The sequence below is a fragment of the Trichomonas vaginalis genome, chromosome II (assembly GCF_026262505.1).
Source record: "Trichomonas vaginalis G3 chromosome II, whole genome shotgun sequence".
Lineage (NCBI taxonomy): Eukaryota > Parabasalia > Trichomonadida > Trichomonadidae > Trichomonas > Trichomonas vaginalis.
The window spans coordinates 15,029,695-15,056,138 of NC_067204.1; the positions used below are offsets into that span (position 1 = coordinate 15,029,695).

Consider the following 26,444-nt stretch of genomic DNA (forward strand, 5'->3'; position numbering starts at 1 on the left):
TTTCATTAATGAGGTGATTCTTGATTGAGGAATAGATTTCAAACTAATCACTCCTTTTATTTTTGAAATTTTGAATCCATCAACTTTAAACATTTTATTCAATTTACATGTTGTCAATTCTTCAAATAATTTTTTATTATTAGCATAATAGTCATTAAATTCTTCAACAGATGAAAAAATTTTTATTTCAGTAATTGGTTTAACAACGTTTATTTTTTGTTGAACATTTTCACTTTCATTTATTTCTTCCTCCTCTGTTTCATTTATTTTTAAAATCGGTTTCATTTATCATTAAATAAAAATTAGAATATAAGTGATGAAATATATTTTTTAATTAATATTAAATCAGAAATGGCGGCAGGATTCTTTAAAAAATTATGGGATGGAATTAAGAAAGCTGCGGGTTGGGTTCATAAAAATATTATTAAACCTGTTGCAAACTTTTTGGCACCAGTAGCGAAAACGGCAGGAACTATCATAGGTGGAGTATTAGGTACTAAAGCAGGTAATCCGGCGATGGGAGCACAAGCAGGTAACGCAATTGGTGGAATTGCTGAAGGAATACTTAATAAAATAGGAGGTAGATAGTGGAAAAATAAATATTATTTTTATCTTAGTATCGGTTGAAGTCTTTGATAAACTTTTTCTCCTTTATTTAATTTCTCTTATTGGGGCAGCTTTTGGTGTTATTGATTCAGCAACGTCACTAATTGCTTCTTTATTCTTAAATATCCAATTTGCTCCCTTCTTCAATGTTTCCCAAACTTTACTCGCGCTCCTCTTTTTACTTTATCCCACAGTTTCTTAAATATACCTGCAGCCATAGTTGATTATTTCATTAAAATTAAAAATTCATTTTCATCTTTTAATTTTGATTTTTTATTTATTAATAAATGACGACTAACTATTTGGTGCCAAACACTAAACCGATTAATGGAAATGTGTTTCATTCATTCGAAAAGATAAATGAAATATTCGCAAAGAATGACGGTAGAAGATATTATAGAGAACTTGAAAGTTCATGCTATGACTCTGATGCTCCATATTTTGATGATAAACAAACTCATTTAAGAATTACAAATCCGGCTCATGATGTGAACCAATTAGGTGACACATATATTAAACGCAAAGTTAAAGCAACTCTAGTTTCAAATAAAGCTTTCACATGTGATGCCGCTTTTAAATGCATGCGTTTATTCGTTGGTTACAAATCATCAAATCAAAGCTTTAAACAATTAGAAGTAGAAACCGAAAGAGGTGATGCCGGTTATCTTCAGATGGATTGCGCCCGTGAATCTTTCGCATTTGCAACATATAAACCAAAATCAGAAAGGAAAGTTAAAAAGTTTGTTCATTCGTTATATAATAATGTTCAAAAATATGATAACTCAGTATGTGGTAAATATATTGACCCTTCAGAAGTTTTCAAGAAGCAAATGAAGAAGTTGATGTCACTTTTGATATGATTATTCCGGTAAATGATTTGTTAGCATTTCAGGCGTTCGATGATTATCCTAAATCATTTGGTGATATCATTCTTAAATATTATGTTTTCAGGGATACTTTAGTATTTTGTCAGGTTGACCCGTTAAGAGTTGCTGATTTACAAAATTACGTTTATGAAAAGATAACTGATGAAAATTATGAAAAGATTATGAATCATGTTTATAAATATGATCGCAAATTCCAACAAATCGGACTTCCTGCCAAATTAATTACAAGCTTAGCCGCTACATCTGCTGACGCAACAGTTGATGACGTTATTATTTCATGCACAAAGATGGAAGTTTTAGAGGATAAATGCATTACACCAGGATACGGTTTAATTGAAGAATCAGTTAAAGCAATACCACGTTTATTCAGTAAGGAAGATCCATTCATGATTCCAGCTCAACATATTGACGTTCGTTCACTAAATGGAGGTTGCATCACTCCTGAAGGTATTAGCTCAGATTTCTCATACGCTCTTCATAATGTTACAGATGTTGTGTTACATTTCCGAAGAATGCAATGCAAAGAACAGTTTTAGAAAATCCAATGCTTCGAGGTCTTCAGGTCACTATAGATTCCAGAAACTTCCCCGATCAAGCGATGACCACAGTGGGCGACATATTCTTTACACGTATGCTTCAAGCTTCTGATTTAGATGGAGTGAATGAATGCACGGAAGAATACGAGGACTCATTAACTAGACCACTGAATGAGATGATGGCACGCCATTAGCTAGAACATGGAAAGACCAAACTTCATTCTTATGCACTATTCCAGTTCAACGTGATGGAGCGGGTATATTCTTTGATGGATTAGAAACTTTCAACTCACAAGTTACAGTACAAGTGAAAGCTTATCCAATCATTCAGGGTGAAATGACACTTACTGTTCAAAGGTGACAAATCCTCCTCAGGTTTGGTTTACTAGGACTACATATTGGACATGGACACCGGATGAAGGTTTGAAATATCATCCAACAGGTACACCACCACAGTATAGAAGTTCATATGATGAAATATTGATGAATAGAAATGTTTAAAATTATAAATTTTTTTTGATTAAATGGATTTAAATTCATCCACCCCTTATGAAGAATTAGCAGGAGTATATAATACATACGTAGATGATATGATTAATGAAGCATTGAGTGATAATAGAAATGCTCTATCTAAGGAAAAATTAATGAAAATTCCATATTCTGAATGTTACTTAAATTCAATCACTGCAGCAATTGGTAAACAAAATAAAGGTAAAACATTAACGATATTAAAACAAATTATCATTATTGCTAACACTTCCCCCTATTCACATGTGTTAATTTATATCAACCGTTCAGGTTCACCTTCAGATGATACATTTGAATCTTTAAAGCATTTAATCAAAATTCCAATTATTTATTTATCACAAGAAGAAGCAGAAGATTATTTAAAAAACTTTTTAATGTATAAAGAATTATATAATACAATCAAGAAGCAAGGATTAGAGGATAAAATTATTGATAAACAACGGGATGAATTATTTGAAACACTTTCTATTTCAAATTTTGATAGAGAATTTTTGCATTCACTCATTTTTCTAGATGATGCAGTGAAATCAAAACTAATAACAAATGAGAAATCATATTTTAATCAGTTATTAACTCAATGTCGACACATTCAGTGTTCATTCTTCATGGCTGTTCAATACTTCAAAGCATTAAGCACAAACATTAAATCAAATCTATCAACACTTTTCATTTTCAGTGGGTTTAGTCGTCAACAGTTGAACGTTATGCTTTATCAAGTGAATTTACCAATGAGCATTAATGAACTTTACACACAATATCAGCAATTAGGTGAACATGGAAAAATAATAGTTGATTTAAATAAAGGAAGTGTTAAATTTGATTAACTTTTTATAATTAATTTTTATTTTTTATTTATAATTAAACATGACAGAAATGGCAAATCTTCTACAGGTTCCATTAAAACAAGGGACAAACAAAAGGGTGCATATAATAGAACTATGAAAGTTCCTGATGGAATGAAAGAATTAGTTCATATTGTTGCTGGTCTTCAAAAAGATGTTAAACAAATGAGAAACGTTTTAACATTACCAGAAGCTCAAGCATATGCCAAACGTCAGGTCCAAATTGGGAAGCACACGAAGCAGACATTACGGGTCCAAATGGAAAACCTGATGGTATAAATGAAGTTTTCGTTACTGATGGTCAAGGTAATATTAAAGTCATAAATGGTTACAAATTAACTATAACTGATTATCCTAAACGTAAAGCATATAATGAACGTTATCCTATGCAATTTGATGAAAATGGAAAAGCTGTTAAACAATACATTGGAGAAGGTGAAAATGGTCCAATTAATTCATACCGTCATAATCCATATTCTTATTTCAATGAAGAATTAAATGCTGTTGAAGAGGGACTGGATGGATTACCACGATATTCTAACCAGTTTGATGGTCAATATGCAAATATTAGACCTGAAATTTCAGCTAAGAAATTCTTTAAAGTTGCTTTATTCGATCCAGTTTTCGCAAATGTTAAAGATGAACTTAAACAGCAATTCCAACCAATTATAGTAGCAAGAATTGCATCAGGTGCTTTATCTCAAGCATTCAAAGATTTAATTAAGAAACCATTATATCAGCAACGTGGTTTAACTTATGATTTAGTTAAGGAATCAGATAAAAGAAAATTTGAGAAATCAGATGATTATAAGAATGCAATTAATGAATATATTAGGTCTATTAATTTCGATGAAAATGCTAAAAATCAACTTCATGAACAAATACAGGGAATAATAGATTCAAAAGTTCCAGCAAAATAAAAGTTCCAGCAAAATAAAAGTTTAAATATATTTTTTATTCGATTATAAATGAGAAGACGTTTCACTAGTCAAAAGAACACTAACGCAAAAGCAGAGATTACGGTTGGTTATAACGTAAATGATGATAAATCACGAATTATTCAAAATGTTAAAGTTAATGTTAGCCCTGAATTAACAAGGTCAGCAACTCAACCAAATTTATTAACTCGTGACTTACCGAAAAAGGAGGAGGAGCAAAATAAAGAAGATGGAGACCCAATCATTTTATCTGAACCCGGTAAAGAACCTGTTGAAATTCCCACTTATCCAACATACCCCCCACCTCTTTCATCAAACATCGAGAACCCATATAAAATAGACATTAATTCTGAATTAATGAAAATTTACCGTGATATAATAATTAATAATTATGATTCAATAATAAATTTAATTGATCAATCCGGTTTAATTATTTTACCTTATGAATCATTAATTCACATTATCGCCATTCTTTGTGATGTTCAAGATTCAGACGTTAAGATTCAATTTTTCATAGATGATGAGGTTTCATGCTGCGGAACAGTTGCAAAAATAAATCCTATAAAGGATATTAGCACAATTAAGATATCAAAGAACGGAACAACAACTGAACTTCATTTAACATATAATGATATTTATAATAAAATAGTTGATGAATATAAAATATCACTTGAAAAATTCTTTGTTAAGGCTATTTAATATTCAAGCATTAACATTATCGAATAATAATCCTTTGAATCATAATCGATAATAATTGACCTTTCACCAGTTTCTATCGTTTGTTTTATTTCTTTTTGTTCCCCACTATCTGGATCGGTCATTGTAATTGTTTTTGTTATAGTATCAGCTTTATCTTTAACTTCAATCTTTTTTCCATCGGATATTTAAACCAAAATTCCAAAATTCGATATTGTCAATCTGTTCATATTTTAATCTATCAATTACATTTTAATACCATCTGAAAATCTTATGAAATGGTCATTATATGGGTTTGATTGAACTAAATTTGAATGAAGTGAAATATAACCTGTTGATGAATATGACACTGACTCATATTTTCTGAAAACACTAAAATTTATAACATGAATGAATTTCTTATTCGTTGAATTTATGAATTCTTGAGTAATCTTATTCTAGTTTTATTTATCACTGGAAAATAACGCTTTACCATATTTTTAATCGTAATAAAAATGTCAATTATCAATATTATTTCGAATAATAGCTGTGAATTAAATTTAACAGTTAGCGGAATTTATAATGTTACTCTCGTTTCTGTGAGTGGTAAATTTAATCCCATTCTTTTAGACCCTTCAGATTATATATCATTTTAAAGATGACCTTGAAAAAACGTATGATATGTATATAAATAATGTGATAGCGAAATGGGATATTAACATGATTTTAAGTTATTTAAATGAATCATTTATCGTATGGTATGAAGAAAATTTTAAATCAAAACCCGATAAACTTTTTGAACTTGATGAAATAAATAACCTTATTAAATTCCCGCTGAAAATTAAATTTTGTACTCCTCATCTTCGTTCATTGTTGGGGATATTAAATTTTGAAAAAGATGTTGGGGATGTTTTGTATTCTGACACCGGTTCCAATTTCATTTTAATCAAATGTGATAAAGTTAATACCCCAATGAGATTTTCACATCAAACATTAGACCCTAACTCTTACCCATCAATACAAAACATTTTATCCATCAACTTAAACACATTTTCTTTATCATATCCGTTTCAATTATCCGGGAATTCATTTATTCTTCATTCAAAAGATTTATCAAATATTAAATTTAGAATAACTGACCTATTTGATTGTGATTTAGAATTTATGAATGAAATATTATGGCAATTTCAAATAGAGAAAATAGCCGATGAGATAACAGATTAAATATTTATTTTTAAATCATAATAAATGATTAAACCACAGCAACTTAAGGTGCAAAACACCCAGGTCCTTCAGACCATTACATACGCCATATATGCATATAATTCAAAGATGGCAGAACAAACGCAAAGGTTGAAATATGGAGATTTGGAGATAGTATTGAAAAATGACCATTTCGAATTCGTTTGCAAAGGTGGTGCAGTGATATCAAATATAAAAGAAATTTTATTTATGAATTCAAAAATTAAAGGAATAACGGATGATATAACATCAATTCCACCAGAAGAACAGAGATATTACGCATTAAATGCATTTCCTAAAGTTTTGAAGATTGGAAGATTTAATTTAAATGAGGAATTCATAGAAGGTTTCCTAAATGACATAATGAAGAAGGTGGATAAGGAATATGTGGATAGTGAGTTAAATAAGAAGGCAAATTTGGTTTATGTTGATGAAAAAGATAATGAAATTAAAGAAAAGGTTGAATGGTATCATGAATGGACATCGGAGACTTTTAAAGTTAAAGCCGATACAGGATGGGTTTCAGGATGTTTAGATCTTAAAGCAGATAAAACTTATGTTGATGAAAATTATGCAAAGAAGTCGGAAGTAAATGATGTGATTACAAGCATGAAAAATGAAATACTTCAAACATTATATCCTGTTGGTTCTATTTATACGTCAATGAACTCAACAAATCCATCAACAGTTTTAGGTTTTGGTATGTGGAAGCAGATTGTAGATAAATTCTTATACTGTGCTAGATATTCAAAGCAAACAGGAGGTTCGAAGAAAATTAAAGAAGCAAACCTTCCACCGCACACTCATACAGGAACTACAAACACAACAGGTAATCATTCACATTCAATAACAAAAAGAGGTTATACAAATCTTGCAGCGGGTTCGGATAGATGGGGAATGAATAGATATGATACCACAACTGACCCAGTAGATTCAAGCACAGGTATTTTCTGTGGAACCGCAGGTAATCATTCACACACTTTCACAACAAATCCAACAGGCTCGGGTAAAGATTACATGCCACCATTTGTGACTGTATTCGCATGGTACCGTGTTCAATAAACACACTTGAGCCTACTTTGCAGGCTTACCGCGTTCATTGAATGTGCTTGAGACTTGACCCAAAGGGTTTAGGCTTACCGAATGAACTAAATATATTTTATGTCTGTAATTAATTAGGTAATGAAGTAATGGATGAACTGCAGAAATAATGTTTACGTTAAGTGACTCAAAGAGTCCGGTGACAAAGTCTCATGTTTACGTTAATGGTTTCAGGTTATTCAATAATTAATTATTTTTGAAGAACTGAAGGTGTCACCAGGTCACCAGGTCACCAGGTTATTTAACTTCTCTGAAAAAATGAGACAACATGACATTTTGACAACATAGGAGGAAGGCAGTTATGAATTATTTTTGAAGAACTGAAGGTGTCACCAGGTCACCAGGTCACCAGGTCACCAGGTTATTTAACTTCTCTAAAAAAATGAGACAACATGACATTTTGACAACACAGCAGGATTAATGCAAAAATAAATTCCAATCATACTTTATAAAGCTTCATTTACAGGTATTTCATCGTCAGTAAATGAATCCTCATTATCGTTTGGTTCAACATGTTTATATAATCCTTTCATTTCTTCTTTCAAAACATAATACCATGTCTGTTTACCATCTATTTTTCTTTGTTTCCTTTCACATTTATCCTTAATGCTCATTTGAAAGTTTTTGTCTTTCATGTCTGATGGTTTGCAGAATAGAGCATTTTTACACGTCATACCCGCACACAATTCATCATAATGTGTATTTATCCATACATCTAAAGGATTTGTTGATAATTCAATTAAATCTTGTTTGGCTTCAGTCATCGGTATGATTCGTACATTAAATGATGAAAGGTCATATTGCATAAAATATGTTAAAAGGTTATCATAAAATTCCTTTGTGCATGAATCCATTAAATTCTTGAAGTAATCAAATTGACCCTTGAATTTACCATTAACTCTTAAAACTACGTATCTTCTGTCTCCAACTTCAATTTTGACAGGGTAAACGTTATTAGTTACGAAAATGAAGTTTGCAACATTCTGAGCAGTTCTTCTGGGTTGATTCTTTTCATTAATTCTAATCTCATTATCCGTTATAATTGATTTCAAAGCGTTGAAGTTTGCGAGTCTGTCTTCACCTACATTCTTGAGTTCATTAAGTACAAGAAACATTTTATTTTCAACAACTGAATTGAAATTACCCGTTAGCTCACCTATTTCGGTAATGTTTTTACATGAATAACCGGCGAGGAGTTCAGAAATAATATCTGTAAATCTGTTTTTACCTGTTCCCTGAAGTCCTTTCAAAATAATTGCTGTTTCATTCTTGATTCCGGGATGTTGAATCATTGATGCAATCCAGCCGAGAAGGTATTTATACACTTCATCGTTATTATCACAAATGGCTTCTTTAATGAAATCCATAAACATCCCAATTTTTGAGTAATCTGGTTTTTCGAGAACGTTGTATTTATAACCCTGAAACGTTGAGAAAACATCTGGAGAATCAGATTTAAAGCAAACACCCTTAACGGTTAATGAAGACAATTGATTTAGTAGTACGTCCCATGCTGTTATTGTTTTACCTTCTTCTTTAAAGAATTTAATCATTTTAAGTGACTCTTTCATGTTTGATTGAAGAACGAATGATATTTGATTCATTTTGTCGTGGATATTATAGTCCTTTTGAATGAAGTATTTGTTTCCACAATCTACAAAACGGATTACACGTGATAAATCCTCAATTACTTCAGAACTGTTTTTATACTGATGATTTTCAGCCCTGCGTCTAATATCTGTTATCAAAAACGAGTCATCAAGTTCGATATCAAATGTTATTTTTGGCTTACGTAATAAAGGTAAAACATATTCATCATAATATTCCTTTTGATAAAGTTTTAGAATCTTCACTAAAACAAATGGAGAAGTCATTAAATGTGCATATCTACTACGTGCTTTTTCAAAATTACTTTTTGCATTTTCAGTTAAATTACAGAAGTTATAAACGTTATCGTATGCTTCATTAATCAAATGATTAGGTAACGAATTAATAGCTTGAAACAGTGTGAATAATGTAACTTCTTTTTCTAAATTCATGTTTCCACCGTCATTATGTACTTCAAAATCACTGATGCCATCAACTATGCTCTGGGCAAGTTTATCGACAATGTTTACATCTTTGTTTTCATTCATGATAGTCTTTATTTCTTCGTTCTTCTGTTCAACTCTTACCTTAATATTCAAATCATTTAATATATCATTCACTGTTCTGGTTAATGTTGAATCGTAACTTCCACGAATGAATGAGTATGTATTGATTGGTTCTGTTGCATTCTTGCGAACTCTTGAATCAGCCATAACCACTAAAGAACGCTTTGAATCATCCATAGAAGTCATGATATCAATATCATAATCATTGCAGGAATAACATTTAATCATTCTGTTCGAAACTGAATAGAAGAAATTAGTGTTGCAATAAATGTGAAGACCTCCTGAAGCGGTTTTAACGATAACATCTTTATCCGAAAGTTTTGATAAAATATCTTTTCTAACTGTTTCTTTAAGTTCATCATTGTATGATTTATTGATATCAACATCTATAATCGTTAAATTTGAAATTTTATTTACTAATAAAGCCATACCAGTTTTCCTTCCTCTTCCTCCATCATGTTTGAGGTAGTTATGTAAATCAATCTTGTTTTCACCAATTCTTTCGTTGAGGGTTTTAGTTTCTGCCACAACTAATTCCTCAGCTAATGAATCAATAACTTGTTCATCAGAAATGATAAAGTTACTGTTGTTGTTTGTTGCTGTCATTTATATAGGAATAAAAAAATAAAAATAATTTTAAAACTAACTTTATTTTTGGGCTGCTTCATATTTCCCCGACTGTTGTCAAAATGTCATGTTGTCTCATTTTTTCAGAGAAGTTAAATAACCTGGTGACCTGGTGACCTGGTGACACCTTCAGTTCTTCAAAAATAATTCATAACTGCCTTCCTCATTAATCCTGCGTGAATTTTGTATAAAAAAACAACCGTCTGAATTCCGGCGGTTGCTATATTCTTCACAAAACATTTACGATGAAGTCATGACAAAGCATATACGATGAAATCATGACAAAGCATATACGATGAAGTTTATTTCCTGTGTTGTTGTCAAAATGTCATGTTGTCTCATTTTTTCAGAGAAGTTAAATAACCTGGTGACCTGGTGACACCTTCAGTTCTTCAAAAATAATTCATAACTGCCTTCCTCCTATGTTGTCAAAATGTCATGTTGTCTCATTTTTTCAGAGAAGTTAAATAACCTGGTGACCTGGTGACCTGGTGACACCTTCAGTTCTTCAAAAATAATTCATAACTGCCTTCCTCCTATGTTGTCAAAATGTCATGTTGTCTCATTTTTTCAGAGAAGTTAAATAACCTGGTGACCTGGTGACCTGGTGACACCTTCAGTTCTTCAAAAATAATTCATAACTGCCTTCCTCCTATGTTGTCAAAATGTCATGTTGTCTCATTTTTTCAGAGAAGTTAAATAACCTGGTGACCTGGTGACCTGGTGACACCTTCAGTTCTTCAAAAATAATTCATAACTGCCTTCCTCCTATGTTGTCAAAATGTCATGTTGTCTCATTTTTTCAGAGAAGTTAAATAACCTGGTGACCTGGTGACACCTTCAGTTCTTCAAAAATAATTCATAACTGCCTTCCTCCTATGTTGTCAAAATGTCATGTTGTCTCATTTTTTCAGAGAAGTTAAATAACCTGGTGACCTGGTGACACCTTCAGTTCTTCAAAAATAATTCATAACTGCCTTCCTCATTAATCCTGCGTGAATTTTGTATAAAAAAACAACCGTCTGAATTCCGGCGGTTGCTATATTCTTCACAAAACATTTACGATGAAGTCATGACAAAGCATATACGATGAAATCATGACAAAGCATATACGATGAAGTTTATTTCCTGTGTTGTTGTCAAAATGTCATGTTGTCTCATTTTTTCAGAGAAGTTAAATAACCTGGTGACCTGGTGACACCTTCAGTTCTTCAAAAATAATTCATAACTGCCTTCCTCCTATGTTGTCAAAATGTCATGTTGTCTCATTTTTTCAGAGAAGTTAAATAACCTGGTGACCTGGTGACACCTTCAGTTCTTCAAAAATAATTCATAACTGCCTTCCTCCTATGTTTCAAAATGTCATGTTGTCTCATTTTTTCAGAGAAGTTAAATAACCTGGTGACCTGGTGACCTGGTGACACCTTCAGTTCTTCAAAAATAATTCATAACTGCCTTCCTCCTATGTTGTCAAAATGTCATGTTGTCTCATTTTTTCAGAGAAGTTAAATAACCTGGTGACCTGGTGACCTGGTGACACCTTCAGTTCTTCAAAAATAATTCATAACTGCCTTCCTCCTATGTTGTCAAAATGTCATGTTGTCTCATTTTTTCAGAGAAGTTAAATAACCTGGTGACCTGGTGACACCTTCAGTTCTTCAAAAATAATTCATAACTGCCTTCCTCCTATGTTGTCAAAATGTCATGTTGTCTCATTTTTTCAGAGAAGTTAAATAACCTGGTGACCTGGTGACACCTTCAGTTCTTCAAAAATAATTCATAACTGCCTTCCTCCTATGTTGTCAAAATGTCATGTTGTCTCATTTTTTCAGAGAAGTTAAATAACCTGGTGACCTGGTGACCTGGTGACACCTTCAGTTCTTCAAAAATAATTCATAACTGCCTTCCTCATTAATCCTGCGTGAATTTTGTATAAAAAAACAACCGTCTGAATTCCGGCGGTTGCTATATTCTTCACAAAACATTTACGATGAAGTCATGACAAAGCATATACGATGAAATCATGACAAAGCATATACGATGAAGTTTATTTCCTGTGTTGTTGTCAAAATGTCATGTTGTCTCATTTTTTCAGAGAAGTTAAATAACCTGGTGACCTGGTGACACCTTCAGTTCTTCAAAAATAATTCATAACTGCCTTCCTCCTATGTTGTCAAAATGTCATGTTGTCTCATTTTTTCAGAGAAGTTAAATAACCTGGTGACCTGGTGACACCTTCAGTTCTTCAAAAATAATTCATAACTGCCTTCCTCCTATGTTGTCAAAATGTCATGTTGTCTCATTTTTTCAGAGAAGTTAAATAACCTGGTGACCTGGTGACCTGGTGACACCTTCAGTTCTTCAAAAATAATTCATAACTGCCTTCCTCCTATGTTGTCAAAATGTCATGTTGTCTCATTTTTTCAGAGAAGTTAAATAACCTGGTGACCTGGTGACACCTTCAGTTCTTCAAAAATAATTCATAACTGCCTTCCTCCTATGTTGTCAAAATGTCATGTTGTCTCATTTTTTCAGAGAAGTTAAATAACCTGGTGACCTGGTGACACCTTCAGTTCTTCAAAAATAATTCATAACTGCCTTCCTCCTATGTTGTCAAAATGTCATGTTGTCTCATTTTTTCAGAGAAGTTAAATAACCTGGTGACCTGGTGACACCTTCAGTTCTTCAAAAATAATTCATAACTGCCTTCCTCCTATGTTGTCAAAATGTCATGTTGTCTCATTTTTTCAGAGAAGTTAAATAACCTGGTGACCTGGTGACCTGGTGACACCTTCAGTTCTTCAAAAATAATTCATAACTGCCTTCCTCCTATGTTGTCAAAATGTCATGTTGTCTCATTTTTTCAGAGAAGTTAAATAACCTGGTGACCTGGTGACCTGGTGACACCTTCAGTTCTTCAAAAATAATTCATAACTGCCTTCCTCCTATGTTGTCAAAATGTCATGTTGTCTCATTTTTTCAGAGAAGTTAAATAACCTGGTGACCTGGTGACACCTTCAGTTCTTCAAAAATAATTCATAACTGCCTTCCTCCTATGTTGTCAAAATGTCATGTTGTCTCATTTTTTCAGAGAAGTTAAATAACCTGGTGACCTGGTGACCTGGTGACACCTTCAGTTCTTCAAAAATAATTCATAACTGCCTTCCTCCTATGTTGTCAAAATGTCATGTTGTCTCATTTTTTCAGAGAAGTTAAATAACCTGGTGACCTGGTGACCTGGTGACACCTTCAGTTCTTCAAAAATAATTAATTATTGAATAACCTGAAACCATTAACGATAAAATAAGTGATAACAAAATTTTATTTTTATATAAATGGATACCCCACAAGCTCAAAATTTACCACGAATCATAACAAGGGAGGAAATGATAAAAATGATGCAAGAACGAATTAAAAACAACAAACCACGAAAACCGAGAAGATGTGGTTATGCAGTAATGATGGAAAGAAGAACCTAGAAGGGTTCGGGAAGAGGAATAAAAATTAAATTTGGATAGAGTTTAAAAATTCATATTTATTAAATTCATCTCTTCCAATCAATTTATTTATTCTATTAAATTCTTTTTTTTGCTTCACTCAGTTTAAGGATTGAACGGTAAGTTTCTAATTTTTCGATTATTTCTTTCCTCTCTTCATCGTTTTCAGCCCCACCACATTGCGGCTTCTTTTTGCAATAGCATATTTTTGATTTAATTCTGTTTAGTTTCTTTTTATATTCATTGTCTGGACTCTTGGCTGCTTTGTTGTCACTCATTTCTTACGAAATAAAAAAATTAAATATTATTTAAATATAATGGAGTAATAAAATAAATCGGAATTTCTATTAATTTATTGTCAACTTCAACTAATGCATTGCCGTTAATATATCTAACAAATTCAGCTATTGTGTCAAATCTTCATCTTCTTTTTGTCATTGATTTATCAGTTTTTCCATAATCGAGATGAATCAAAACTTTATCCCCTTGTTTAAAATTCATGAGCCCCGAATTAATTTGTTCACGTTTAACATCATTCAACCTTTCCATTTGCTTTCTAATATATTCCCATTCTTTTGAAATATCATTTTTCATTTCCACTGGTTTCATGTTTATAGTTCTATGCCATGTATTATTGTAATAATATACTAACTGTTGTATGATGGAGTCATGATTTCCATCCCAGTATATCTGACCGTTAACCCCTAACGCATCTCTCTAAGTTCTCATTACCGCATCAACTATTTTATTATGAAACGTATATGGAGAGGATGAAAAGAAAAAATTAATTTGTGGGAAATAATGAGCCATAGCTGCCTGAATATCCTTTATCACCATCACTCCTGATATTATCTACTCTTTCATGATCTAGTAAGTATTGTATAGCTCTTCTTGTTTCCTGTTCTGTTTTCCCTTTCACTGGAATGCAATATAATATCTAGTGTTAATGTTAATGGCAAATAAATAAGTAACTTTTCCTTTTGAATATTCTAAATGATCGATTTCGTATGAATATGGATATGGTGCAAATGAAGGGCGACTAAATTTTTCCTTTAACGGTTGAATTTTTGGGTCAGTTGGTTTATTTAATATCTTGAAACCCTTTTTAAAATCTTTTTGTTTCTTTAATGTTTGAAATGGATATAATAAAGTGAATGATGAAGGATTAACTGAAGGAGGAGGTGGTACTGTCGTTGGAGGTTTTGGTATTGCAAGTGGTTTAATTTTATCTGCTTTGATTTTGGATTTCATTCCCCCCTTCATTAATTCTGGATGTATTCTATTCATTTGTTTTAAATATGCTGTATATAAAGGTTTGATATACTTTCCCGCTTCGAGTTTATGTTGAAGGATGAATTCCAAAAGTTGATCTTCATTTAAAAGTCGGGCTGAATATGGTTTAACTAATGAATCATAAATTAAAGCTTGTGCATCATTTATGGTCTGAAGGACTTGGGTGTTTTGCACCTTTGGTTTTTGCGGCTCAGGATTATATAATTTATATAATTCATCAATATCTTCTTCTGTTAATACTTTATTTTTGAAATCTTTCAACTGTTTAAGTTGTGATTTAGTTTTTCCCTTTGAATATTCATTATTTTTAATTTTGTCTTTAATTTTAGAAATTATTCTATCATGATATTTCAAAATTTCATTTTTATAATATGGATAATAATATTCCATATCATCACCCGTTATATTATTATTATATTTTTGGAGATATGATTTTAATTCATAATAACTAAGAAAATTTTGATTAAATACTAAATCATCAATTAAAATTTTTAAATCTGTGTTATCCATTTATATAAAAATAAAATCAATGTTTTAAGGGTGCCCACCTCTTTGAATCATAGTATCAAAACCATTATTTACATATTGAATCCCATCATTAACGGTTCCTTTTGTCTCTTCTGTGGCATTTTATTAAAAATAAAATTTTAAATTCATGACTCAACCCCTACGTTTTTAAATTGCATTAAATAAATGGCATACAACATCCATTTTCACAACATACAGCCTTAGTGTGTGCTCCTGTTAATGCAGTCTTACCGATTGTTAAGCGAGTCATTGACCCGTTTTTAAGTTGTAAATTAATATTTTGACCATCAAATATCACTTTATCATTTTATTATATCCAAATATTTTTTAGGTGTTAATTGCTTATTTTGTCTTAAACTAACACCCTTCATTTTTTGTGCAATCTTTTAAAATCACTTCCATCAATTGAACCGTTGAATGATGTATAACACTTAGGACATAAAGCAACCATGTTATCACCTTGTTTCTCAATTGCTAAACCCAATAATTTTTTCTCATGTGCTTTTTCTTCAGCTTTATTCTTTAATTTAGGTTTAAATTTCTCATCAAAACAGATGAAATCAAATGGTGCGAATTTGAAAGTGTTTTTATCATAAAATTTTTTATCGGTAACAATTGCTTGAAATGCTTGAGTGTTAGGAAGACTTGGATCGCCAGCAATAGCCCAATAAGATGAATCAGTATCACCTTCAATGAAATGAAAACGATTAACATCCATGCATTTATAATAAAATCATAAATGAAAACTAAATACCAGTATTTAGCATTATCTAAAGTGAAGAATGCCTCTTGTAAAACATGTATCACATCTATAAAATCTATCTTTAAGCATCACTTGATATTGCATCTTCACCTATTTCTCTTATGTTTTTAAACTTATTTGACATACATGCAACGCGTGCCTTCTGTGCATTTATTTTAGTCTTTGCGTAATTTTGTGTATTCATTGCACGTAACCATATGATCCATTAAGTGAAATTTTGCAAAATAAACTTTTTCCTTTATTTCCTTCTAATTCAGCCTTTTGTCTTTCGTTCATAAATTTGTTCGCAAATTCATTAAAACAAGTGTTTTTTCGTAAAATGTTAAAATTGATTGAATATCATCGATGATAAACCTGTCGATTAGATACCAAAGATAATAAGAAGAAAATGGTTTGATATTGGTTGTGTGTGGATGCTAACTGAGTTAATTTCCTCTGTTTCTGGTCAACTGGTAGATTGTTTGATTTCATGTAATTATACATAAAACCAATTGTTTTTTTCATCTGTGATAATATCTAAGTTTCTTATTATCGGTAAAAAGTTTATGTAATCATTAATGTATTTTTCATCAATGTGACCCTTTACTTCAGCCACGAATAAAGTATTTTTCTTCTTAATTATTCCCAGTGCTTTTGCTTTCTTTGTTGCTGTATCACAAATGATAACACCATTCAATCTTCCGGCATATACATTTTATGGTCAGTATATTGAATGAAATCATGAGGATTAGATGAAAATGATGAAGGATATAATGAATTAAAGTCAACTCCAACGAAATGAGTCATAATGTTGGTGTTGTCCTCATTTGATACAGTTTTAGTTTCTGGACTATATGCAAGTTTATTAATGTGCGTGATTCCTTTAAGATTTACTCTATGTTGAACATTTGATAAACCACCAGTAATTCCATTACGGAGAATGTGATAAGCTTCAACCGAATCTAAAGTCATTGGTAAATTATTTTTTAATGCGTAATTTCTTAAATTGATTCTTAAACGTTGAACATCTTCATCTTTATTTGATTTTACGACATTGCAATAACAACACATTAACTGACAATTTTCTTTGGTATGTGGTTTTTCATTATCGATTCTATCCAATGTTGGTTTATTTGCATATGTAAACGTTTTACCACACATTTTGCATTTAGATGAAAGGATTAAATCGTGATAGTATTGAAAATCATCCATTGAAACATTATTTTTAGTATCCCTTTTTGCTTTTTCATCTTGTTTCTTATATGATTCAATTTTATATTCCAATACTTTTTCGTTAATTCAAAACTTGATTCTATCTCTTCCTCAGGATATTTTCATTAGGATTAAAGTCTTTATATGCTAAAGCGTAACGAATCATTGAAGCATTCGATGATAAAGAAAGATTATGAAGCATGTCAATTTTATAAACAAATGTTTCTTCAATAATTTTATCGATTGGGTCAATCATAATTTCAACATCTTTATTGCAATAATGAATAAAATATTCTAATCTATTCTTAAAATTTTTAGCATCATTGAGATATATTTGATAATCACTATCTGATATAGTTTCTTGAGTTAATGCTGAATAAAATGAATCTTGAGTGAATGGTTCCTCTTTATATAATTCTTCTTCGTAATTTTCCCATGTGATGAATTGATAAGGGAAAAAGGATTTAACACGTGATTTATTGTTTCCGAAATCTTGAGTGAATTGGTCTAATGTCCACCCGCTATATAATTTTCTGATGTCAATAAATCTCAATTCATATGGAACGTTTGTTTTCTTTACAATGATTTGCTTAAATTGTGAGGATGAACCCAGCATTGATTTTATTTTCCATTTTGCAGTGTTTAAATCACGAAGAATTAAATTTAAATCAAACTTTCCCGAATTAAAACCTATGATATTCACTTTATTGAATTCCTCATCTAGAAGTTCTTTAAATGCTTCCTTCTGTTTTTCATTTAATGTTTGCGGCTTCATTAATTCTTCATATTGTTCTTTTGATTTAGCAACTAATGAACAGGTTGAAATAAAAACTCAATCCAATCAGAAATAAAAGAATCACTCGAAGTTAAGCAAAAATTCCTCGTATATGTTTTATCATTTAATTTAACCGTTGATGATACCATGAATGGTTTTAAGTAAGCGTTCAAAGTTGCACACTCAGAAAGTTGTAATTCTTCTTTAGTCTCTAATGTTTCAAAGCCAAAAGTAATATAATATCTTGTCGGTTGATAATATTCCTGCAAATTGTGAGCTAATAACCACTGATATATCTTCTGTTTCGTAATATGTGGTGCATATGGTTGCTGTGTCTTTTGCAACTGAACGTCTTGAATTAATCTCCCATTATTTTCTTTACATTTCTCACAATGCTTTAAAAATCTTCTTTGGTTTTTCCTTTCTGGATCATCACGGATAGAATAAACTTCTTCTTTACAATATGGACAAACTTTATAGCCGGTGAGTGCTTCAACGTCTGTTATTCTGTCAGCGTGAAGTTTTCCACATGGACTCTGTGTTAATAAAATATTTACTGTTTCAAATTCTGGATCTATCATTATTGATTCCACTAATGGAAAGTCTACCTTATTTATGTCCACGTCTTCTGGTTGAGGATCACAAATAATAGAAATCAATATTAACATTTATCATTCTCGCTAATCTCTCACTTTCTGATGAAATGTCAAACCGTCATATGCATCTATTGCTTCATTTAAATAGCTTCTACGAGTTTTAGGATTAACACCATCAGGAATGTTATAGAAGCGTTTAAATAACCTTCTACCTTCTGCTCTAATTTGATTATCATTCATTTTAGCTGTTCCGTTTTTGTTCATTTATGTAAGAATAAAAATTAAAAAAAATAAAAATAAAGTTTATTTATTAAAGTCCATAAAATGAATTAAGAACACATAAATTTTTATCATCCGCGACGTGACGAATACATTTTAATTTACTCAAGAATGTGTACCCTGATACATTAAATCTAATTCCTGTCTTATTTAATTTCACAACTTTGAAAAGGAATGTATGAATAGCTATAAAATGAAGAGAAGATGTTTTATGGGTTGCTTCTTTTTTCTGAAATAAATGAATAAATATAATGCTTATACGTTTTCATATCTTTTATATTCTAATAACGAATGGTATAGACCTTTCCACTTCATCTTCCTTCGGTGCTGTTCTTTCATATGAAACATTATTAGTATCTTCAACAATGAAACCGCAATCACATAAAATTTTATATGTTCCAATGGTTTCTTTTGATATTTTATCTAATAAATCAAAAACTTTATCAACACCTGTGCATTTATTTAAATAATAATTTGTGTAAATATCATGATCTTCTTTCTTAATCGTATTAGTCGCATATGTCACGTTTTTAAGAGCTTTTTTGAATTTCTCAGAATCGAGAGGGGGTGAAAGTAATATACAGGGGTATTCTTCATTATCAATAAATTGTAACTTATGTTTACGAATAAATTTAGTTCCTTCTTCTGAAAGTGCTTCATCTATTTCACCATCTAATAAATTTTGTGTTGATTCTGAGACATAATTTTTATATCTTTCTTCATGAGATTTCTGAACTTCTGATTCTGAAGCTGGGATATTCATTAAACCCTCTACTTCATTTTCATTATATTTTTCAACTTCTCTTAATTCCTTAATTTTTTCATCTATTTCATCTCTTATTTTTTCCAGTCTTTCAATTTCATCATATTCATCATCTTTAATCCGTTCTTCATAATATTCAGGGAAAACATCAGGTTCTTTAGGTTTTTCTTTTTTAGAAGTGGGATATAAGAAATTTATAACATCATCTTTATTCATTTTTCCATCATAATCAAACTCATTTAAAAACTCCGCAAATTTTTGACAATTTCTTAAATAATATTTATCAACTTCATAACCCGCCTCCTCTAATATATCCATTATTTCCTTGTTTGTGAATCCCAATTTTTTAACGTTGTTAGTTGTGACACTCATTTCATACAAAATAAAAAATAAATTCAAATAATCATTAGTTTCTAATTTCTTTTTCTCATTTATGAGGTCTTTGATTATGACTCCATTGATTCCATTCATGATTTAAACAATGTTTAATTAATCGAGGAATATTTGGCATCATCATTTATGGGTTGTGTGTAAATGTCTTACAATCTTGAATATTTTTAAATCTTGATTTATTCAAAAACGTAAGAATAAAAACCGTAAGAATCATACATTTTTTTATTTCATATGTAAAAAAAATGATACAAAATCGTTCAATATTGTAAGAATTCTTACGTTTACAAAAAAAGTCACTAAACCCGTTATATATACTACTGTCGATGAAAAAATGAGCGTTTTTAAAAAACCGCCGTTTGAGAGGAAAATTGAGAGCCCCGATGTATACTTTTTGACATTGTCAAAAACTTTGAAAGGACCAAAAAATTTTTAGTGTCAGAAAGTTTACAAATGTATACTTTCTGACAAACAGACTCTCAGAAAGTACTCAAACTGCGGTTTTGAATTTCCGCACTTTTTTGGCGACCTTATTCGAAAAAAGTAATTCTATTGCCTACGATTATTTTTGGTTCAAATACTGATCGTCATTAGAGGTAAAAATAATCATACGATATTTTTGGGTTGAATCTTGCCCCTGACAAAACCTAAAAAAAACTCCTATGATTTACTTATCGCATGTGTAAATATAGCAGTAGTTTTAGATCACTCTGAATTTTCAATCGCTCTCAAGCATTCAAATTTTTAGAAATTTTAAAGGATAAAATAAGTATGCTATTTAGGCACTTGAGTACCCTCTAAGTAAAAAAAACGCCTAAACATTCATGAAAATTCGAATTTGCAAACGAGTATAGAAATCTGCAAACAGTTTTTAATTTTTTTTAATTTTCTATTTTTGAGTAATCGGGAATTTTCCTTTCAATTTTTTTAGATGAAATTCCCGAAGATCTTTCTCGGGTTTTATATATTGCCTACGATAGATATGATACTATTAAATGGCAGATTCGATCTTAGATCGATACTAACCGTATTATTTTTGCTATTTTTCATATTTTGGTTTCAAACACTTGGGAGAATCTATACTATAAACAAGCTTCACCGAAACAAACAGTTTGATTTTCTATGGTTTGCGATTCTAAATTCACTACCATTCATTCTAAAGGAAATCAAAGTTAACAAAAAAATTGTAAGTTTCCGTCCAGATAAGAAATATTCAAATTTAATAAGTAACATCGAATCTACCTTCTTCATTATCATATTTACAGTCGGAATTTCTGCTTGCAAGGACGTTTTTGAGTCCACCGGACCATTATACCACGATGAATGGATCGGTTTGTTACAATCTACTACTTTATACAAAGACGACAAGAAGGTTGTCATGTTGTTCGTCACGAAATATTTGCTAGAGAACTTATTACTGACCATTTTTGTTTTATTTTTATTTTATTTCTTGACGCAATATGAATTTACCATTTACAAATACAATTTTACTCTGACGTATCGAATGCTTTCCATAATCTACTTAGTTTCTATGATCTCATTGGCAATACCACTCTACAAGCCGAATACGTTAACAAGTAGCGAATTTTTGAGAGAAAATTCAGTGATTCCAGACATGAAAGTTATTGAATTTCCTGAGAAAAAGAAAAACTTGATATTCATAGGCCTTGAAGCCTTTGAAACAATGTACTTTTCTAAAGAACATGGCGGAGTTTTCGATGTTCCTTTGGCTCCAAATTTGGAGAGAATTGCATTCCAAAACAACTCAATTTTCTTTTCCAATCTCGATGGAGACAAAGTTGGCGGCGTGAATGTTATTCCGAGAACGAGGTTTACTACCGCAGCTTATTTTGCAATGCAATGCGGCTATGCTTTTCTTTCCGATCCAACACCAACAGGAAATGTGTATTCCGAACAATATTTTCCTAAATTCAAATGCATTGGAGACATTTTAAAAGAAGCAAGATACAACATAACAGTTTCTTATGGAACACATCCTCATGATTTCGGAATTGGAGACCTTTTCAATAGCCACTCATTGATACAAGTTTGGTGGAGAAATGACATTGATCCCAATAAGAAAGGCATTTATGTTTTTGATAGAAAAACAATTCCTTTCTTTAAAAATGTTTTGACAGAAATGGGTCAATCAAAAACTCCCTTTTTTGCTTCTGTTATAACAACGGATACTCATGAACCTGGCTTTGTTTGTCCTGATTGCCCTCCTGGAGAAAGTGATTTGTTTTCCACAGTGAAATGCTCTGATAAAAGAATCGCTGATTTATTGGAATGGTGCAAGAAACAAAGTTGGTATAACAATACTGTTATAGTATTATTCGGAGACCACATTGTAAGAGGAAATGGAAATCCTGAAATCGCAGAGAAGCATCGCTTCTCAAGACGTCCTTTTAACTTGATTATTAACTCTGGTTTGGAGAATAAGAATAATAGAAAGAGAGAGTTTACAAGTATGGATGTGTACCCAACAGTGATTTCTGCAATTGGAGCTAAATTGAAAACTGAACAATTGGGAATGGGTGTAAATTTATTCAGTGGAGAACAAACTTTAGTCGAAAAGTTTGGTCTTGAGAAGTTTATTAAGGAATGTGAAGGCACAAGAATTTTCTATAACCATGTTCTTCTTCGTAAAGAAGATGATATTAGAGTTTTAGGTTTCTTAAATGGAACAGTTCACGCTTAAATATGTTTTGTATGTAAAAATAATTTATAGAGATATTTATAAATTTGAATCTAATTTATGTTAACTTGGAAAGCATATTATTCAACTATTTTGATTATATAACATCATCATATTCTACAGCAATTCTTTTCTTCAACCTTATTCGATATAATCCGTGTTCAATGTAATTGCCGAATAAGGTTTAGTTTATAATATATCTGCAATTTCTTTAGAAATCCATCCAGCGGATCCTTCGTGCTCGCATATATTTGAATAAAATTTCAATAAATGTACGTTTATTTTTTTAGCAAAATGGGGTGCAACATCTCTGTGGAACAGCTGATGGATACATTGTTCATTGTGACATTTATTGGATTAGATAATTCAGGCAAATCAAATATAGTTCATAAACTTGTTTCTACTGATGGATCAGAATATGTTCCGGTTCCAACAGCAGGTTGTGAGTTTTATAATCTCTCCAGTAGTGGCTTAAAAATAGTAGATATGGGCGGAATAGGCAAATACCGTGATCAATGGCCAAGTTATATCAAACAAAGTGATGGCGTTGTATTTGTTATTGATAAATCAGATCATATTAGAATGAGTCGTGTTAGAGAAGAAATTGCTGAAGTATTAGAGCTTGTTTCTAAACTTAGTATTCCAATTCTAATTTTAGCTAATAAATCGGATTTAGATCAGATGCTTAACGAACAGGACATTGCATCAATAGTTCAGATTTCAGAATATCATGTTGAATACGAAATTAAACTTTGTTCGGCAAAAACGGGCGAAGGAATTACTCAAGGACGCGATTGGCTTATGAGCCACATGAAACCTAAGCAACAGACAATGCAGCAGCTACCAATTTAAGTACTTTTTTTTATTTGTTATATATAAACATTTTGTTATTGTTTTTATGCCAAATATATAATTGCATGACAACATTTTAGCAATGGCGAGAATGTTATTGATGATGTCATAATGAAAATTATCTTTTAGGATATATGCTATGCATTAGTCAAATATTCGCAATTTTTAACTACAAATCTATGAACATATCAAATATTATCTATTAAATAGTTTATATACCTCCAATTAAACTCAATTTACTGCATTTGAGGATTAGTAGTAGGATAGGAAGGGTTGTGTGACTTTTTTTGTTACATCTATATATAGACGATGCATTAAAATATATTTATTTATAAATCATTAAAAAATTAACATGAGTGGGGGACAAACTCGCCCATTGTCACTTTTTCATTAACCTTAAACTTGTAATTTTCATTATTTTTAATTAACCTTATTTCTTTCCCAATTCCTGATTTATTTTATTCACTTACTATTAAAAGTCACATTTTAATAAAATATAATAATTTATTTATAGCATTTTTTACTATACTGTAATAAAAAATTAATTATAATAAATTAAATGTTTATTAAATCAAATGTTTTCTTTGCAATAATATTTTTAATGTTGAGTAAACAATGTTGGGATCAAGTGTATCATTTTTCAGACCTTTCTGAACAGCTTCAAGCATACTGATACATTCGACTTTTTTAAATTGTGTCATTTCTTCGAAATCTCTTGTGACTTTTTTGATAACTTTAACACTTCTCTCTGAATCCAGACCTTTAATTTGCAACTTAATCAGGAATGAAGGAACAACACTGGAATATAACTCAATGACAAGTTCATCGAGTCGAAGATTTGGTTGTACACCACTTGTATGTGCCGGATACCATTGTGTCAAATTTTTTCTGAAATTAACTTTAAAAGTACTAAGTAAGATCATGAGATATAGCAATATATGTTTAAACTAACTTATATTTTGGTTGTACACCACTTGTATGTGCCGGATACCATTGTGTCAAATTTTTTCTGAAATTAACTTTAAAAGTACTAAGTAAGATCATGAGATATAGCATATATGTTTAAACTAACTTATATTTTGGTTGTACACCACTTGTATGTGCCGGATACCATTGTGTCAAATTTTTTCTGAAATTAACTTTAAAAGTACTAAGTAAGATCATGAGATATAGCAATATATGTTTAAACTAACTTATATTTTGGTTGTACACCACTTGTATGTGCCGGATACCATTGTGTCAAATTTTTTCTGAAATTAACTTTAAAAGTACTAAGTAAGATCATGAGATATAGCAATATATGTTTAAACTAACTTATATTTTGGTTGTACACCACTTGTATGTGCCGGATACCATTGTGTCAAATTTTTTCTGAAATTAACTTTAAAAGTACTAAGTAAGATCATGAGATATAGCAATATATGTTTAAACTAACTTATATTTTGGTTGTACACCACTTGTATGTGCCGGATACCATTGTGTCAAATTTTTTCTGAAATTAACTTTAAAAGTACTAAGTAAGATCATGAGATATAGCAATATATGTTTAAACCAACTTATATTTTGGTTGTACACCACTTGTATGTGCCGGATACCAATGTGTCAAATTTTTTCTGAAATTAACTTTAAAAGTACTAAGTAAGATCATGAGATATAGCAATATATGTTTAAACTAACTTATATTTTGGTTGTACACCACTTGTATGTGCCGGATACCATTGTGTCAAATTTTTTCTGAAATTAACTTTAAAAGTACTAAGTAAGATCATTTATTTTTGCATAATATAATGCCAATATGGTTTCTTTTGATTTTATTTCATTTATAAGCAAATCAGATTTACCCAAAAACTCCACTCCATAAGCGTTCATTTGCTAAATTAAAAAGTGACAATGGGCTAGTCTGTCCCTTTCTCAATTAACATTAATTTTAAAATAATTTATTTTTTATCTTTTATAAAAGAAGCTATATATAGATGATGTCAGATATTCCGCGATTAATTAAACAATGTTTAAATCCTGAATGGAATCAATGGAGTCATAATCAAAGACCTCATAAACGAGTAAAAGAAATTAGAAATAATTATTTTCATGAATGAAAGATTCACTACCATAATGAAATAAAAAATAAAAAAATAAACTTTAAAAATTCATGTCTTACATTTTTGAATAATTTATTTTTATTTTGTATGAAATGAGCGTCAAAACTAACAACGTTAAAAAATTAGGATTCACAAACAAGGAAATAAAGGATATATTAGAGGAGGCGGGTTATGAGGTTGATAAATATTATTTAAGAAATTGTCAAAAATTCGCGGAGTTTTTAAATGAGTTTGATTATGATGGAAAAATGAATAAAGATGATGTTATAAATTTCTTATATCCCACATCTAAAGAAGAAAAACCTAAAGAACCTGATGTTTTCCCTGAATATTATGAAGAACGGATTAAAGATGATGAATACAATGAAATTGAAAGACTGGAAAAAATAAGAGATGAAATAGATGAAAAAATTAAGGAATTAAGAGAAGTTGAAAAATATAATGAAAATGAAGTAGAGGGTTTAATGAATATCCCAGCTTCAGAATCAGCAGTTCAGAAATCTCATGAAGAAAGATATAAAAATTATGTCTCAGAATCAACACAAAATTTATTAGATGGTGAAATAGACGAAACACTTTCAGAAG

At 30.7% G+C, this 26,444-nt stretch overlaps 6 protein-coding genes and 4 pseudogenes across 10 annotated transcripts, besides 4 other annotated features; 6 read left to right on the forward strand and 4 right to left on the reverse strand.

Annotated features, from left to right (window-relative positions):
* Positions 1 to 351: 351 nt before the first annotated feature.
* TVAGG3_0547690 (N-acetylmuramoyl-l-alanine amidase family) lies at positions 352 to 588 on the forward strand (the record flags this gene model as incomplete). Its single annotated transcript, XM_001315843.1, has 1 exon — positions 352 to 588. The coding sequence occupies one exon, from the start codon at positions 352 to 354 to the stop codon at positions 586 to 588; it is 237 nt and encodes a 78-aa protein (XP_001315878.1).
* A 2,091-nt stretch (positions 589 to 2,679) lies between these two features.
* Positions 2,680 to 10,287: a mobile genetic element.
* TVAGG3_0547710 lies at positions 3,496 to 4,319 on the forward strand (annotated as a pseudogene). Its single transcript has one exon. A coding segment is annotated over exon 1 (824 nt).
* TVAGG3_0547720 (uncharacterized protein) lies at positions 4,368 to 5,036 on the forward strand (the record flags this gene model as incomplete). Its single annotated transcript, XM_001315840.1, has 1 exon — positions 4,368 to 5,036. The coding sequence occupies one exon, from the start codon at positions 4,368 to 4,370 to the stop codon at positions 5,034 to 5,036; it is 669 nt and encodes a 222-aa protein (XP_001315875.1).
* Positions 6,261 to 7,316, forward strand: TVAGG3_0547730 (keratin-associated protein family; the record flags this gene model as incomplete). Its single annotated transcript, XM_051238064.1, has 1 exon — positions 6,261 to 7,316. One exon carries the CDS (start codon positions 6,261 to 6,263, stop codon positions 7,314 to 7,316), a length of 1,056 nt encoding a protein of 351 aa, XP_051095888.1.
* On the reverse strand, positions 7,802 to 10,114 carry TVAGG3_0547740 (uncharacterized protein; the record flags this gene model as incomplete). The annotated part of the gene is made up of 1 exon (XM_051238065.1): positions 7,802 to 10,114. The coding sequence occupies one exon, from the start codon at positions 10,112 to 10,114 to the stop codon at positions 7,802 to 7,804; it is 2,313 nt and encodes a 770-aa protein (XP_051095889.1).
* Positions 10,288 to 13,639: 3,352 nt separating the features above from the next.
* TVAGG3_0547750 lies at positions 13,640 to 13,910 on the reverse strand (annotated as a pseudogene). The gene has a single exon. A coding segment is annotated over exon 1 (271 nt).
* A 506-nt stretch (positions 13,911 to 14,416) lies between these two features.
* Positions 14,417 to 15,435, reverse strand: TVAGG3_0547760 (annotated as a pseudogene). The gene has a single exon. A coding segment is annotated over exon 1 (1,019 nt).
* Positions 15,436 to 15,610: 175 nt separating this feature from the next.
* On the reverse strand, positions 15,611 to 16,422 carry TVAGG3_0547770 (annotated as a pseudogene). Its single transcript has one exon. A coding segment is annotated over exon 1 (812 nt).
* A 3,343-nt stretch (positions 16,423 to 19,765) lies between these two features.
* Positions 19,766 to 20,252: a mobile genetic element.
* Positions 20,253 to 21,115: 863 nt separating this feature from the next.
* On the forward strand, positions 21,116 to 22,968 carry TVAGG3_0547790 (lipoteichoic acid synthase family; the record flags this gene model as incomplete). The annotated part of the gene is made up of 1 exon (XM_001315839.1): positions 21,742 to 22,911. The coding sequence occupies one exon, from the start codon at positions 21,742 to 21,744 to the stop codon at positions 22,909 to 22,911; it is 1,170 nt and encodes a 389-aa protein (XP_001315874.1).
* Positions 22,969 to 23,202: 234 nt separating this feature from the next.
* TVAGG3_0547800 (GTP binding) lies at positions 23,203 to 23,815 on the forward strand (the record flags this gene model as incomplete). The annotated part of the gene is made up of 1 exon (XM_001315838.1): positions 23,203 to 23,760. The coding sequence occupies one exon, from the start codon at positions 23,203 to 23,205 to the stop codon at positions 23,758 to 23,760; it is 558 nt and encodes a 185-aa protein (XP_001315873.1).
* A 299-nt stretch (positions 23,816 to 24,114) lies between these two features.
* Positions 24,115 to 25,673: a mobile genetic element.
* Positions 25,674 to 25,915: 242 nt separating this feature from the next.
* Positions 25,916 to 26,444: part of a mobile genetic element that runs on past the window's edge.